Source organism: Panulirus ornatus, chromosome 30 (assembly GCF_036320965.1).
Source record: "Panulirus ornatus isolate Po-2019 chromosome 30, ASM3632096v1, whole genome shotgun sequence".
Taxonomy (NCBI): Eukaryota; Metazoa; Arthropoda; class Malacostraca; order Decapoda; family Palinuridae; genus Panulirus; species Panulirus ornatus.
The window spans coordinates 1,981,472-1,997,123 of NC_092253.1; the positions used below are offsets into that span (position 1 = coordinate 1,981,472).

Consider the following 15,652-nt stretch of genomic DNA (forward strand, 5'->3'; position numbering starts at 1 on the left):
TGGTTGCAGATTGAACATATGTACCCATAATTAGGTATTATGAAGGTCTGTTTTCGAAAGATCATAAGATTTAAGGATTAGGTAAAAGACTTGCAGACTTTAATCATTGCAGCAGGCTATGGAAAGTACTTCTCTTACGGTTGTTTGAATGCTTTGACAGTAAATGTTAGACCATTGCAGTTGAATTTTGCTTTTGAATTCTTTGATTGCTGGTAGAAGTAAGGTACTGTATCAGGTACCTTACCACATTTGCAGTTGATTTTATTTCTAGTCTGTGAAACTGGATATATATATATATATATATATATATATATATATATATATATATATATATATATATATATATATATATATATATATAATTGAAGTTGCTATTTGACTGAAAGTATACGATTGAGACCACAAAATGGGAATGTGGGTAATAATAGTAAGGGGTTAATCTCGTAAGGGCCAAAGATGAAGGTGGAGTTGGATACTTTTATTCCATGAACAAGTATTTGAATAGGGTATATCTACTTAGTACGGGAATGTTTACAGACCAGATATGGTTTATACATTTTACATGTCTTGGTGATTATTTGGGTTAAATGATTTAAAGTTCTATGATGGTTGAATTGGAATAATATTTTGTTGACATTATTTGATGGTGACCATTGTGATGAATATTTTCACATTGAGTGCATTACAGTAATGTAGTAGTTGACGTACACAGAACATGGGAAAACGAAACTATTTGCTTGCTTAGCTCAATCTTATCACAGAATGAATGCAGAGATCAGCTATCATTTCCTGTGCTTTTCATGAGATTGTTGTGATTATGTACAGGTATTTCAACTTGAAGATAGTGTTGTATCAAAATACAAGAAACAACAGTGACAACGAGGGTCATGTAAGCAAATAGGACAAATATGGAAACAGACTGACCTTAGCTTCCAAATAATCATACATTTTCAGTAAGATGGCAATTTCCATTTTTTTTATTTTAAGTTTCCATGTTTAACTTTTTTTACGCTGAAAATTTCTGACAAAAAATCCATTGCTTGGAACACAGAATAGAATTTTGTTGTTAATAAGTGGTCACATGGGTGTTACATTTTTTTGCTGTTTGATTGGTTTGCAGTTATGCTTGTACATTATTTCTCGGTGCTCAATTTGGGTAAAATTTTGCAAAAAGAAACTGTGAAAACCAGTTTGTATAAGAATTCAATGCATTTTGATATAGAAGACTTTAAATGGTTAATGTGTTGATCAAGCAATAATTGACTGATACTGACTGTATTCATTACTGCTTTGAGAAGTGTCAGTCAAGATGTATTGGGAGGGGTATATTTGGTTTCTGAATGGCTTTAAACAAATTGTACATATAAGGAATTTTTTCTGCTAACTTTGTTTGCTATGTTTGTGTTAACTTGTGTCTAATGGCTTTATTATTTATTTTCTTGGTTTTTCGTTTGGGGAAACTTGTTATAACAGGATTTTAATGGAATGTCTGTTTCAGAATTGATAAAAAAGATGGCCAATAGCAAGGATGCTTATATTGCTGCTCTGGAGAAGAAGCTGGCAGAGCTCTCTGGGATTGAAGTGGACCAGATAAAGAAGAATCAGGTGATATTTATTTTTTCCTGTATTGATAGTATTAGTTGATTTCTTTGGACATGATAGTGGTTCATGTCTAATATATTTCTTTTCTGTTCACTTTCTAGGTAAGTATATAAAGATCTGTCTGAGAAGTAGTTGTGTATTTTAAATATAATAAACTTGTTTTCTCTCCCAAGGATTCCATTTATATTTTACTGCACGTCAATAAGTACAAGTTTGTTTCCAGCAGTCACTTTTCATGTGTATATGCATATACCATAGTGATGATACTGATCATTTGCTGCTAAGTTGCTCTAAAATCTCCCTACATAGACGCACACAATGCCAGTACAAATGGCCAGCTTCCTGTGGACCGCAGAAGCTGCATAGAAATAGAAGACACTCCTGTGGCAGGGAATAAATGGGCAGTATTCTTTTTTTCCCCTGTCCCCAGGGATAGATAACAATATATTTACATACATGAATACAGGTCTTGCCAGATAACTTGGTTATGAGTGAAGTCTTTTTCACTGGCTATTTCATTGTCATTTAAGAGTACTTTCTTTTCAGAGAACTTCTGTACCCTATCTATACTGATTGTAGCACAGTTTTGGAGCTGGAGGAGCCCTGGATAAGGGTCTTGTTATTTTATCATGTTTATATGCATGATTGTTTCAAGGCTTTGCCTGCTTGTGCTCAGTCAGGTCTAGGTGGAAGACAATTTATTGGTGGTGGTGTTGTGCCAATATTTGAGTTTAGCAATCTGCCCAGCTTTAATTAAGCTGCGCAAGGTGTAACGAGCTCTTTATGATTTTGTTTCATTTTGCTCATCCAAATGATTTTGCACATCTTTGGTTATTTTTATATTGCTTGACAAGAATTTGAAGGGTTGAATATCATTCAGAAGTCTTTTGTATATCAATTTTCTTGTTTGCCTCGCTTACTCGCATCCATTCTCAAACTGTCGTGTGTAAATCATCATTGTAATTACTGCTGAAGGGCATTCCTGATTTTGTTGTGGTTTTCCAAACACTTAGGTATATGCATTTCTGTCTAATTTTTGCCAACTGCCTTGCAAAAACTTGGCAAACATAGGGTCTTTTCAACTTGATGCAACCTTGTTCTCTTCATCTTTTTTCCCCATACCTTGGCATCTGTACATTTCAATTTGCTACCAAAGAATGTACAACGTTGTTTAGTTTTCATCTGTATCTCCACATTTAACTGCTGCCATACTTGCTTTCCACATGTAATTAACCACTTTCACCATTTTCTTTCATTGTCCATAACTGTCTATACCAAGTGATTTTTTTCTTTATTGAATTACTGTTCTTACCTTGTCTCTAGAAATTGATATGGAACAAATGTTTCAATGTAGGGGCTAGTGTAGTGTTTAGTGTGAAGTCAGAATATGAAATTGAAATAAAATAAGGGGGTTGCTTTATTTACAGCTTGCAAATGCAGCAGATGAGGCACGAGCCATTAGTGAGATGGCAGCATATGTTGATGGCATCCAGGTTCAACAGGCTGGGGTTGCCCAGGCAGGGGTAGTCAGCCCTCACATTGCTGCAATATATAGCCATATTAAAGCTGAGCTTGGTACGTTGTGTTTATATTAAACCTTGCTTGTCTGTTGTCTGCAATAGCAAATTAGTACCAGGAACAGATGAATAATAGCCTAATGTTCTTTTGAATTTGTCTTATGACTACTGCCAACTCAACACTGTTGTAGGGACTACTGCAACATCGATACTCTTTTTTTCCTTGATACTGTGACCTCTTTTTACACACTTCTCAATGCACTCATGACGTTTGGGTGCACTCCCAACCAATGATTCACTGCAGCTCCCTTAGTTCTATCCACAGTGCATTAACCATTCCCAGATATCTGGAATGCTCTGTCCCCTAGGTTTTTGCCATCCACATTCAGTCCAACCCCCATCTCCCTTCATTGATAAACTTGTATTCACATAAACTCCCAGCTTTTTGTATTTGCACATGTTATATATAGTTTTTATTTGCTGTTTCATGCATTAGTAAGGTAGTGCCAAGAACAGACCTTTCCATGGTTTATGCCAAATGCTTCACATCCCCTGGTTTATTCACTGACAGCGTGTTGACTCCAGTATACCACATCGTTCCATTTTACTCTATCCCTTGCACACCTTTTTTAACTTCCTGAGTGTTTAGGCCCTGATCCCTCAAAATCTTGACCACCCTCTTGTATATTAAAAACTATATTGCTTAAGTATCATGAAATTACTTAATTAGCATGAAATAAACTTTAAAAGCATGTGAAATAACTTTATATCTTTTAGGTGAGGATCGAGGTGCCCATTCTCTGCCCCCTCTTAAGTATGGTTTTGGTGAACTGGAGCCACATATCTCTGAAATGATCATGCAAATCCATCACACAAAGCACCATCAGGCCTACATCAACAACCTTAAGGCTTGTACAGAGAAAGTGAGTGCTCTAGTTGTCACATTAAAATTTTTTACAAAACCTCGATATAAACAATCTCTTATGGCAGTGGTACCTTGACACTTTTTTTTTTTTTTAGTTGAAACAAGCAGAGGAAGCTAACGATGTGGCAGCCATGAATGGCCTGCTGCCAGCCATTAAGTTCAACGGTGGGGGTCACATTAACCACACAATTTTCTGGACAAACATGGCCCCTAATGCTGGAGGTGAACCCACCGGCCCTGTTGCAGATGCCATCACCAAAGAGTTTGGCTCTTTCCAGGCATTTAAGGTTAGTACCCATGTAGAAGCGATTGTAGTATTATATTAAGCTGTGTTTGATCATATTGCTGAGTTTATGGAGTCCAGATGATGATCTGCCACATAAGTGTAGTTAACTTTATATGGTACATGGCTTTAGTTCAAATGGTATAACAAATTCTTTTGATATTCATTTCTGTTATCTTGAAAAAGCATTTCATTCTCCCCCTCTCTCTTGTGGTTTTGATATTTATTTCTGTCATCTTGAAAAAGCATATTCTCTCTCCCCTTCCCTCCCATGGTTTTATATTTTGGGATTAATCTTTTGAACCAATGTAGAACTTGAGGGACACAAATACTCTTTCACAGGATTCTCTGACCATACAGCTGCTCATCCAGACTTATGATGTCTTGCTGTCGAGGTGTTAGGGGGAGTGAAAGATGTTTTTAGGTATCAAGACAAATGCTCGGGAGGGCAAGAGACATGCGTGAGAGTGAATGAATTGCATCTATTTGTTGTAATGGGTGCCACTGTTCTGTCATTGGCCTTGAACCAAGACATATTGAGTTGGGCAAAACTAGAGAATAGCTGGGGGAGCTTTGATGAGGATTGTTCACTCTGGATTTAGTTTATTATACAGAAGTTTGAAAGTGGAAGAGAGGCTAATGATCTCTGTTTGTCAGGCAATAGCAGAGAAAAATGAAACAATATTGAAAAAATATTAAAAAGCCTGGTACTGTTTGGAGGTGATTGAATTATCTTTCCTCAAATAAAAGTTCTGACCTAGTCCATTAATTTTCAGAATTTTGAATTCATCAGCATCGTAATAATGTTTGACTTTGTCTTTATTACAGGACAAGTTCTCTGCCGCTAGTGTGGGAGTTAAAGGATCTGGCTGGGGCTGGTTGGGTTACTGCCCCAAGAATGACAAATTAGCAGTAGCCACATGCCAGAATCAGGACCCCCTTCAGCTCACTCATGGTAATTTTGTCTATTTTTTTTCACTCTCCCAAAGCATTATTTATTGCTGATAGGATCAAGAGGGAGAGAATGCTATAGGCATTGGTTGTAGTAAAGGATGTCGGATATTTTCTTTTTTTAGGAATATAGATATGTGCTTATGATTTTCTAAAGCCAGTGATACAGTTTTGGACTCTGATGGTTTGGCAATTGGTTCACTAAGTAAAAAGTAATATTTTGTCACTCGCTCTTATGTAGCAAAAAGTTTTTTTTTTGTTTGGTAGGTTGGTGCATGAGTCGGTCCACTAACCAAGAGAATCCTAGAGGCTTTATAGATCAGGAAATTATAATCTTGCCATGATAAACTTTGAAGCCCATTCCTAAGTATAGTTCTTGGAGATTTTGACAAGATGCTCATGAAGTGAAAGTGTTTAGGAAACAGTATAGCCATTGTGTGGCAACAAAGGGAACCATGGGCTAAATTGAGTCTCAGGGTTGTGGTAAGATCGTAAGTGCATGAACTTAAGGAGCATGTAGAACTTTTTATCTAAGGGTAAGGGTGTATATGTTTGAAGCTGCATGAATCCCAACTGTCACATTGATTTTGGGCCATAAATATAAGTGTAGGTAGTAGTTGGTAGGCAGCCTTCGACCAGGGAGGTATATTACCGGTGCTACCTGCCTGGGTATCAGGCAGGTTAGTGATGGCTGCGCAGGAAGCCTCAGTGGTTGGCAAGCTTCACTCCTCTGACCATGGTAGCTATTTTTTCTGCCTTGCCCACATGAAGACTGCTGGCACTCCATCCACAAACTACTGTCGTACTGACCACTACTATTTGATTCATGAATTTTCTTCAAATCTGTTGCTGTTGCAAGAACATAATGTACAACATTGTACTGTAATTTTTAGATGTTGCTATTGCACATTTCTTTGCAAAGTCATTCTGCTGGGATATACTGCATCTTTGTCATTTTCCGTTTGCCGGAATCCACCGCCAATATTTATTCTAGCTTCCAGTGAGAACTGATATTTTCCTGCTACCCCCTTGATCAGTCTTCACTAGCCATTCATGTAGCATATTTTGTTTCTTCTTGGTATCTCCAACCCGTGTCTTCCAAGTATACTTGTGTGCATATCTTCAACAATGTATTCCTGATCATTGTTCCCTTTTCATTACAAAACTCCTCAGTCTGTAACCCATTTTTGTTGAGAGTAGGGATTCTGTGTGCTTTCCTAAGTTTTACTTAAGTTGTTTTATTACCCACCATCAAGACCCCAATATTTATGGTTTGATCAGTTTTATCAAAACTGCTAAAGCATCTTTGGCTCCTCGCATTTAAGGATTGATTATTTATAGAACTTGCTGGTAAACTAGTGACTCGGTTGATTCAGTTGTAAAGTAATGAGGAAGGTCCTTTTGGAACTTTGTATAAGCAGTACCAACTACTTCCCAGGTGTGAATGTTACAAAAGTTGTAAAGTACCTGAATTTGTTTTACTACATAGGATTCTTTGGTTTAAGACATATTTTATTTTGTTTCAGGTTTGATTCCTTTGCTTGGTCTTGATGTTTGGGAGCATGCCTACTACCTTCAGTACAAGAACCTACGTGCAGATTATGTCAAGGCTTTCTTTAATGTAATCAACTGGTCCAATGTTAATGAGCGCTTTGTGAATGCCCGCAAAGCAGCTGGACATTGACTTGAAAATTATGGGCAGCCTATTCAACCTTGGTGCACTACAGTAGCTTCCCATTTGTAAGGAATACATTAGATTGGTTTGCAGTAAAGTGAATTTTGAGTAAGTGCAACAAGTAACTTGTACTTACAAAATTTTGTATACAGGACATTATCAGATGTTTCATTTCTAAAGGAAGGTCTTTATTTTCTCATTACAAGATGGAATGAAGTTATTACAGAGAATCATTTAGTTCCAGTGAAGAAATTTGTTCATTTTTATACCTTCTACATCAAACTGTATGGCCTGCACAGCTGTTAACATATGTTTTGAATACTCATGTGATATATGTCTAATAAAGTGAAATAAAACACCATGATGTATGTTTTTTTATTAACCATAGAAGTTTGAATACTTCCCACTTTACTTCCCACAATACTTTAGAATACTTCCCACGTATTCCCTGCGTGTCGTAGAAGGCGACTAAAAGGGGAGGGAGCGGGGGGCTGGAAATCCTCCCCTCTCGTTTTTTTTAATTTTCCAAAAGAAGGAACAGAGAATTGGGCCAGGTGAGGGTATTCCCTCAAAGGCCCAGTCCTCTGTTCTTAACGCTACCTCGCTAATGCGGGAAATGGCGAATAGTTTGAAAGAAAGAAAAGAAAGAAGTTTGAAAACTATTCACAAGGCGAAGTGGACCAAGTAGACTTTAAGGGGTTGATAGAGGATTTGGATATGAAGTTGTGGAATAGAAGTAACGAGAATGTAAACCAAGATAACTTTATCAATAGATTCAAATGACTGGGGATGTCAACGAGAATTGGAGTATACATATGAATTGATTCCATATATAGATGCCTTTTGAAAAGACTTCCAATATATGGTACAGGAGAAAATTTTTTTTTAAGTCGGGCATGTCCTGTGTGCTATTGGGAGGAAAAAGAGAGTAGTTCCAGGTGAGGGGTAATTTGTGGTGTCAACATGGCTATAAAGGTTTTATTCATGGGTTGAGTGAGGTATGTACAAGGATCTTTGAGAAAATGGCGAGCATGCAACGTGGTCTATAGAGGTGAGGAAGCATGGGAAGTGAGTCATATTTGCAGATGACAATTCTAGTAGCTGCTCGTTAAGAAACGCACTTGGAAAGTATATGAAGAGAAAATTGAGGATGTGAAAGAATGCACGTGTTCTCCAGATTATCAGGCAGAAGGATGGGTTAGTTGTCTGAAAATTAATATAGAAAATTTGAGGTTTAGAGACCTGGAAGTGGTCATGGCAGCGAATGGACACATTCAAAATTAAGAGGTCGAAGGTTGGTATACTGAAGGATGTGTGTAAAGCGGTTATCTGCAAGGACAAATATAGTTGATGGGAATGGTTGTACCAAGGATATATGGTTGCAAGGCATTGGATTGGATATGGATGTGAAGGAAACTAAATGTTTAAGAACAATATGTGGTGTGAGAAGCTATGATGGAGTAAGAGCTGTTTTTTAATGTGTTATTGAGGGGGCTGAAGAGGGTATGCTGAAACTATTTGGACATGTGGAGAGAATGAGTGAGGGTAGATTGCGAGGATGTATGCGTTAAAAATGGAGGGTATGAGGAGAACGGGAACAAATTGGAGATAGAAGGATGGAGTAAAAAAGATTTTGAGCAATCGGGGCCTGAACATAAAGAAGGGTGAAAGGCGTTCACGGTATAAAGTGAACTGGAACCAGGGCAAGAAAGTGTCCGGTGTAAACCATGATAAGGTTTGTGGGGCATGGATAGGGAGCTGTGGTTTCGGTGCATTACACATGACAGCGGATGCGGCCTGCCTTCGTCTCTTCCTGACGCTACGTGGCTAACGCGGAAAATGGCCATCAAGTGTGTGTGTGTGTGTGTGTATGATTATATATATATATATATATATATATATATATATATATATATATATATGTGTGTGTGTGTGTGTGTGTGTGTGTGTGAGTAATTTGTAAGAGGGAACGCCAGGAACAGGTGAAGAATAGCCTCATTCGTTTACATCGTTTCCAATTATGTATAATGACTCGAATTTGTATCTCCTATCCAGAAGCATGTCCCATAACCCACTGACAGCATATTACCCCGTTTATCAATTATAACTCCAGTTCGCTCTGTCCTATGCACGCCTCTCACCCTCCTGCATGTTCATTCCCTGAACACTCGATCTTTCACTTCATCCTTTCACTAACTCTTTGGTTTCTTCTTTGTTCCATCCGTTGGCAGGCATACCCTCTCCATATTTCCAAACCAGTTCGGCTGTCTCACACGTACCCTTCTTACTACACCTCTTGTGCTCAGCATTCCTTATTCTAGCGACCCTCCACACGCCACTTATCGTCAAGCAATTCATATCCAACACACCCATCTTTCACACCTTATCATCTATGGCCTACACTTATCAAACATACACCAGTATTGTGGCGACTATATCCTTAAACATACCTAATCTTTATCATCACAGAAACTTACCTCTCTGAGGCATGACAGTCTCGCTTTTGAGCTGTATTTCCCACAGTTCCTTCAAAATTTTAAGGTCACGAAAATGTCCCCCTTTGAGATACTATGCATCTAAACGTACCGCTTTATCAAAATTACTTAATCCAAACCATGTGGATTGTTGCTGTCGTAATGTAAGTATTGATAGATATAAGAAAGACCATATGATTTTGAATTTTAGATGATGTCTTTGTTAATTGTAGTAACAGTAACAGTATAGCCCAGTTATATTCTTTAAAACCTTTTTATTTCGTGTATTAACGTTCAAATACACAAGTCTGATTTCCTAGAGGAATTCATTACCTGAAATAGTTGTATTGTTAGACTCAAAACAACTTTCGTAATGGCCACAGACTACTATAGCATGAAACTGCAACTTGGTGGCACTACTACGTGGTACTGTTGTTACTGGTACTGGCCATAGCTGACGAGAAGTATTGTATGGTATTTTGTGTTGTCGTTCATCACTTTTTGTTACAATTAGCATAAACGGAATCGGTAATGGATATGAGATTAATTCTTTCTTTTCATTATTGAACTGATGTCCTGCTTTTAACTCCGATGTACCTGGTCACTACTCTTTCCACGAGCTCCACAGTGCACTCATGTACTGGGTCTGTGGCTCCTTGAGCGTAATAAATTGATAAAGATAAAAGATTTTAACTTCCTCAACCAACTAATGGAGTCACCTTCAGTGAGGTTGTATCATGAATACAATCTCGCAGGAAAACTTTTCACTTTGATGAAGTGCATCCTTTCTCTGCTACCATGTGTAATGCAGCCTTGAAGCTGAAGGAGCCCCTGGAGAAAGGGTTCTTGGGTTATATTATGATAAATTATGGTAATAGAGCCTCCATATTGTAAACCCTAAAATCTATTAATCTTAAGCTGCATCGCAATATAAAGCCTATCTTCATTAGATACCAGTAATGACAGTAGTTTCTTGTTTTCCTTTCATTTGTAGATTTCAGATCAGAGTCGAACATTATGTAATACTGAATTATCAAATTAATGGTGAGTACGAATCCGGGTCCTCAAAATAGCATGTGAATTTTATTCGAGTCTGCCCTCATGGCTCAAAACTGAGACCCTAGGCAAGGGATACGTCATTTAAAGTTCACGGTAAGGTAAATTAGAATAATATCTTTATCTTATAATTCTTTGATTCTATTTTTAGATCTATAAAAGTAGAAATTGATCTATAGAAAATAATATGTGATATCTTTACAACAAAGATCCCTGTGTGTAAACATTGATCAAGTAGGTCAAATGTCCAGTGATATCCACACACATTTGTATTTTAGATAATCGTGTACTAGATATGACAGTCAAGACGAATGAAGCTTCAAAAAGAGAAGGTTCTAAAAGCTACAGTGATGGTTCGACTAAGAAGCTAAGCGAAAACAGACAAAATGTTAAGAGCAAGAAAGAGAAGGCTAGTGCTCCATCAACGAAGGTAAAATGATAATTTCATTATAAGTATAGGCATCTGGTGCTTCTGAGAGTACTGAGAACAAACTCTGCTTTGTTGATATTGTTACTGTAAGACGAGAATGTTTCTTCATGAATTACTGGTTTAGTTTATACAGTGTATGTAAAGAATTATTTATCCGCATCATTATTAACTTTGGACATTGAGTAATTTTCTACTGCAGTCTTAGTGTAGTATTCAGAGAATTCAGTTAAAGTTACAAAGCACGATTTAGAGCAATATACTTTGTTTAATGGTATGGCAGTAGTGAGAAGTATGTCCATTAGGAAAAATGTGAGGAATATTTTAAATGGTAAAAGTTTTGTAAGAAAATTAATAGAAACTATGAAAACATGCGTAGTAATGCATAGTTAAGATAAACAGACATTAGATTCGTATGTAGACGCGGATTGCGCGGCTGCATGACCAGTAAGCTTTTTATGACTCGACAGCATTTTTGTAGCGTTCAGTTATGGTTGTGTCTCGTGTAATTTGACTATAAGATTTATAATTGAATAAATCTTAAGTGCTATGTTTTTTTCTATTTCAACCATGTGTTTTATTTGTAGTTCAGTGCCTTCTGCATTTTTGTTATGATTTAATGTTGTAGGGATATAGAAGTTCAACATCATATAAAAGCTCACTTTACTTACTACATTTCTCTTCTTGTGGAATTACTATACATATCGGCTGATTTCAGCCAGAAATTATTAGAGATATGAGACCATGAAAGTTTTCTTCTGTTTTACTGTATTTAGTGTACTGTGCAATTATACCTTAATTTTAGTCAGTCCAGTAGAATATAACTTGCATTATACTATACATGATATAGTGAGGTAAAGGTGTATATTTCACGGGCAAGTCTTTTACTTGGTTTTGCTGAAAAACTTATAATATGTATTTCCTTTTCCACCTTCATGTGGTAATGACAGGATCAGGCAAACAGTGGTTTAGTTTGCACACATTCAGTGTCTAGCGATCATGGGTAATTTGTGAAAATATCAAAGTATTTACTTCCCTGAGAATAGACTGATATGCGTTTATGAAGTTAATTTTTTTGTCAGCTTTGGTTTGAGAAAATAAAACACAGAAGAAACTAATGTAACCTCAACTTGTCTCCTGAGCTTACACCATGTAGTGTTTTGATAATCAGCATGCAATTTTTTCACAGGTGGTAGTTCGTCGTTTGCCACCCACCATGACAGAGGAGGAGTTCCTTGAAGCTGTGTCTCCACTTCCAGAACATGACTACTTCACCTTTTCTTTAGTGGACAACAGCCTAGGTGTTTATGCCTATACTCGAGCTTACATTAACTTCAAGAATGTGGATGATGTCTTCACTTTTAGGGCCAAGTTTGACAACTATGTGTTTGTTGATCAGAAAGGTATGTGAACTTTCCAAATATTCCATCTGCTTATGATACCTTTTGCAATTGTAAAGCAGGGTGGCTTGTCACATTTCGAAATTTCTTACATATAATCTGTTCCTATTATTTCGGCTCCATGGCTCTCTTTTGCATTACTAGTAGATATTCTTTTAGTAATTTCTCTTTGTGTTTGTTCCTCCACAGTGTTCCATATATTTTTTTCCTAACCACCCCTTCCATTTCCATCCAAATTTTTCCTTTTTTCCACTCCATAATAAACTTCTCTCAAAAAATCTACAATATTTGTCTAATCTTTCTTGAACATTTTCCTGCTACAAATGGAAGTTGCAAATTTATAGTGTGGTTGCTTTACTTCTAACTATCTATGCTAGTCCAGGTGGCATACCATGTTTCCTTTCAATTGTCTTGAAACTTTGGTAACATGTCGTCTTTCAAAATCTTTTGGTATGTTGGCTTCCATTCCATTACTCAAGTTTTGCTTGAATATTTAATCATTTGCAACCTGGATGTATTTTATGTGAATGATGTGCCATAAATGTCAAGATGGCAGGTGCTTGGCACATCAAATTAAGTAATATGCCAATTTGATACATTAATACAAAGTTGAGACACATTTGTTAGGGATACCGTTATTTTAAATAGAAGTCTGAAGTGTAATTATTGTATATACCGAATTCTTCTGTGGCACATATGTAGTTTTCAACAGCTTGGTCCATTATGGGTTTATAAATAAATGAAATTTGGGTACTTACCTCTCTCTCATCTCTGCAGTCAACTATGCTTTACTTTTTAGCATGACTTTGACAAATGGAAGCAGTTTGCTTTTATTTATGCCTGAAGTAACGTTTGGAAGAGTGTGTGAGATGAGGTAGAAAGTGAATGTGAATAAAAGCAAGTTAATGAGATGAGGCCTGGGTATGAGAAGATGGTTTGAGTGTAATTTTTAATGTGGAGGACATGGAGGAAGTGTGGTGGTACTTTAGGTACTGAGGAGTTGTTATGGCAGCAGATTTAAAATCGGGGGCTGTTGTGAGACATGAGGTGAAAGCGGGCCCATTAAGTAGCACGTGGAAAAGGTCAGTGTTCATTAGGGAAGATGGATATATTAATGTCTGTTAGGGCAAAGATGGGTGTACAGTATGTATATATATATTTGTATATGAGTGGATGGGCCAGTCTTCATCTGTTTCCTGGAGCTACCTCGCTAACGCAGGAAACAGCAATAAAGTATGATATTTCACATGACAGCAAGAGACTGAGTGTGAATGAATGTGGCCTTTGTTGTCTTTTCCTGGCACTACCTCGCACGCGCAGGGGAAGGGTGCCATTTCATGTGTTTAATTTTCCAAAAGAAGGAACAGAGAAGGTCACCAAGTGAGGATATTCCCATACATGCATATATATGTACATATACATATAGAAATATACATATACACAGATATATACATATATACACATGTACATATTCATATTTGCTCGGCTTCATCTATTTCTGATGCTACCACAGGAAATAGCATCGCTATCCCCTGCTTCACTGAGGCAATGCCAGGAAGACAGACAAAAAAGGCCACATTTGCTCACAATCAGTCTCTAGCTGTCATGTGTAATGCACCAAAACCGCAGAATGAGTAAATGGTGTATACATTAAATGAGAAGAAGTTTCCATACACTTAAAAGAATGAAATTTGAATATTCCAGAATGTAGAAATCCATTTGATGTTTCTTAATGTTTCATTTAGTTTTATAACCCTCTTGGCTGTAAATTTTACTGTTCATGAGAAAATTAGTTCCAGACAACACAGAATTTTGTGAAATTTTACTGTGTTTAATTTTCAAAAGATTATTAATGGGTTTACTCTTGTTCCTTGAGCCATGAAATGTATGTTATAGTAAACACTTTAGATATGTGTGCTTTCCTGATTCTTAGTTTTATGCATTACTGTACAGGAAATGAATATCCAGCAATGGTGGAATTTGCTCCTTTTCAAAAGATACCAAAACGTACTAGTGGAAAGAAGAAAGATGCAAGATGTGGGACCATAGATCAAGACCCAGATTTTCTCACCTTCTTAGAATCTCTAACCAATCCTGTGACTGTTGCACTGCCACCCTTGGAGGTTGTGCTTGAGGAGATCCAGGCACATGACAGGGAGCTCAAGGGTAAGTCTTGTCAGTAACTTACCTTACCCCCCTTCCTTATTTTGGGGAGGAAGGTTAGAGGAGAATGGATATTACTCACATATCTCCTGCATGACATTGAATGGGCCTAAATAAGGCAGGAATGGGGGTTGAAAATCCTTCCTCTGTTATTTCTCACTAGATGTAGGAATAAGGCAAGGAGGTAAGAGAGGATTATTTTTCCTTGATGGCTTGATCACATGTTCCTGATATTACCAATTAAGGTGAGAAACAGTTTTAGTACATTTGTCAAGAAATATTTTGAGTTGATTTATGTGTAAAGTCAAAAGACTTTAGATTGAGTCCAATATGTTCATCTTCCATTTATGATACACATAAGAGAGGCCCAGTTTAAAGTATATTTTTAGATAAATTGCTTACACATGTTGTTAGATATTTGGGACTTTAATATTGCTTTATCCATTAGATGATATTTTTATTGATATGTTTATAGTAGGTTTGCGGCAGGGGTGTGTGATGTCTCCATGGTTGTTTAATTTGTTTATGGATGGGGTTGTTAGGGAGGTAAATGCAAGAGTTTTGGAAAGAGGGGCAAGTATGAAGTCTGTTGGGGATGAGAGAGCTTGGGAAGTGAGTCAGTTGTTGTTCGCTGATGATACAGAGCTGGTGGCTGATTCATGTGAGAAACTGCAGAAGCTGGTGACTGAGTTTGGTAAAGTGTGTGGAAGAAGAAAGTTAAGAGTAAATGTGAATAAGAGCAAGGTTATTAGGTACAGTAGGGTTGAGGGTCAAGTCAATTGGGAGATGAGTTTGAATGGAGAAAAACTGGAGGAAGTGAAGTGTTTTAGATATCTGGGAGTGGATCTGGCAGCGGATGGAACCATGGAAGCGGAAGTGGATCATAGGATGGGGGAGGGGGCGAAAATTCTGGGGGCCTTGAAGAATGTGTGGAAGTCGAGAACATTATCTCGGAAAGCAAAAATGGGTATGTTTGAAGGAATAGTGGTTCCAACAATGTTGTATGGTTGCGAGGCGTGGGCTATGGATAGAGTTGTGCGCAGGAGGATGGATGTGCTGGAAATGAGATGTATGAGGACAATGTGTGGTGTGAGGTGGTTTGATCGAGTGAGTAACGTAAGGGTAAGAGAGATGTGTGGAAATAAAAAGAGCGTGGTTGAGAGAGCAGAAGAGGGTGTT

General features: G+C 37.4%; 2 protein-coding genes across 7 annotated transcripts in view; both read left to right on the forward strand.

Moving 5' to 3' along the window:
* The window catches only part of LOC139758298 (superoxide dismutase [Mn], mitochondrial), a 220,641-nt gene extending 213,324 nt beyond the window's left edge, over positions 1 to 7,317 (forward strand). For all 4 annotated transcript variants that reach the window (XM_071679523.1, XM_071679520.1, XM_071679519.1 and 1 more), the window contains 6 exons: positions 1,499 to 1,605; positions 3,030 to 3,177; positions 3,897 to 4,042; positions 4,140 to 4,331; positions 5,156 to 5,282; positions 6,805 to 7,317. In XM_071679523.1, coding sequence (XP_071535624.1) covers positions 1,513 to 1,605; positions 3,030 to 3,177; positions 3,897 to 4,042; positions 4,140 to 4,331; positions 5,156 to 5,282; positions 6,805 to 6,962 — 864 coding nt within the window. In that variant the 5' untranslated portion in view covers positions 1,499 to 1,512 and the 3' untranslated portion in view covers positions 6,963 to 7,317. The remainder of the gene's footprint in view (positions 1 to 1,498; positions 1,606 to 3,029; positions 3,178 to 3,896; positions 4,043 to 4,139; positions 4,332 to 5,155; positions 5,283 to 6,804) is intronic.
* Positions 7,318 to 10,698: 3,381 nt separating this feature from the next.
* Positions 10,699 to 15,652, forward strand: part of LOC139758300 (uncharacterized) — a 56,360-nt gene continuing 51,406 nt past the window's right edge. For all 3 annotated transcript variants that reach the window (XR_011714794.1, XM_071679526.1, XM_071679525.1), the window contains exons 1-3: positions 10,699 to 10,913; positions 12,100 to 12,313; positions 14,264 to 14,476. Coding sequence is in view for 2 of the 3 variants with exons in the window: in XM_071679526.1 (XP_071535627.1) it covers positions 10,779 to 10,913; positions 12,100 to 12,313; positions 14,264 to 14,476 (562 nt within the window). In the remaining variant the exon portion in view is untranslated. The remainder of the gene's footprint in view (positions 10,914 to 12,099; positions 12,314 to 14,263; positions 14,477 to 15,652) is intronic.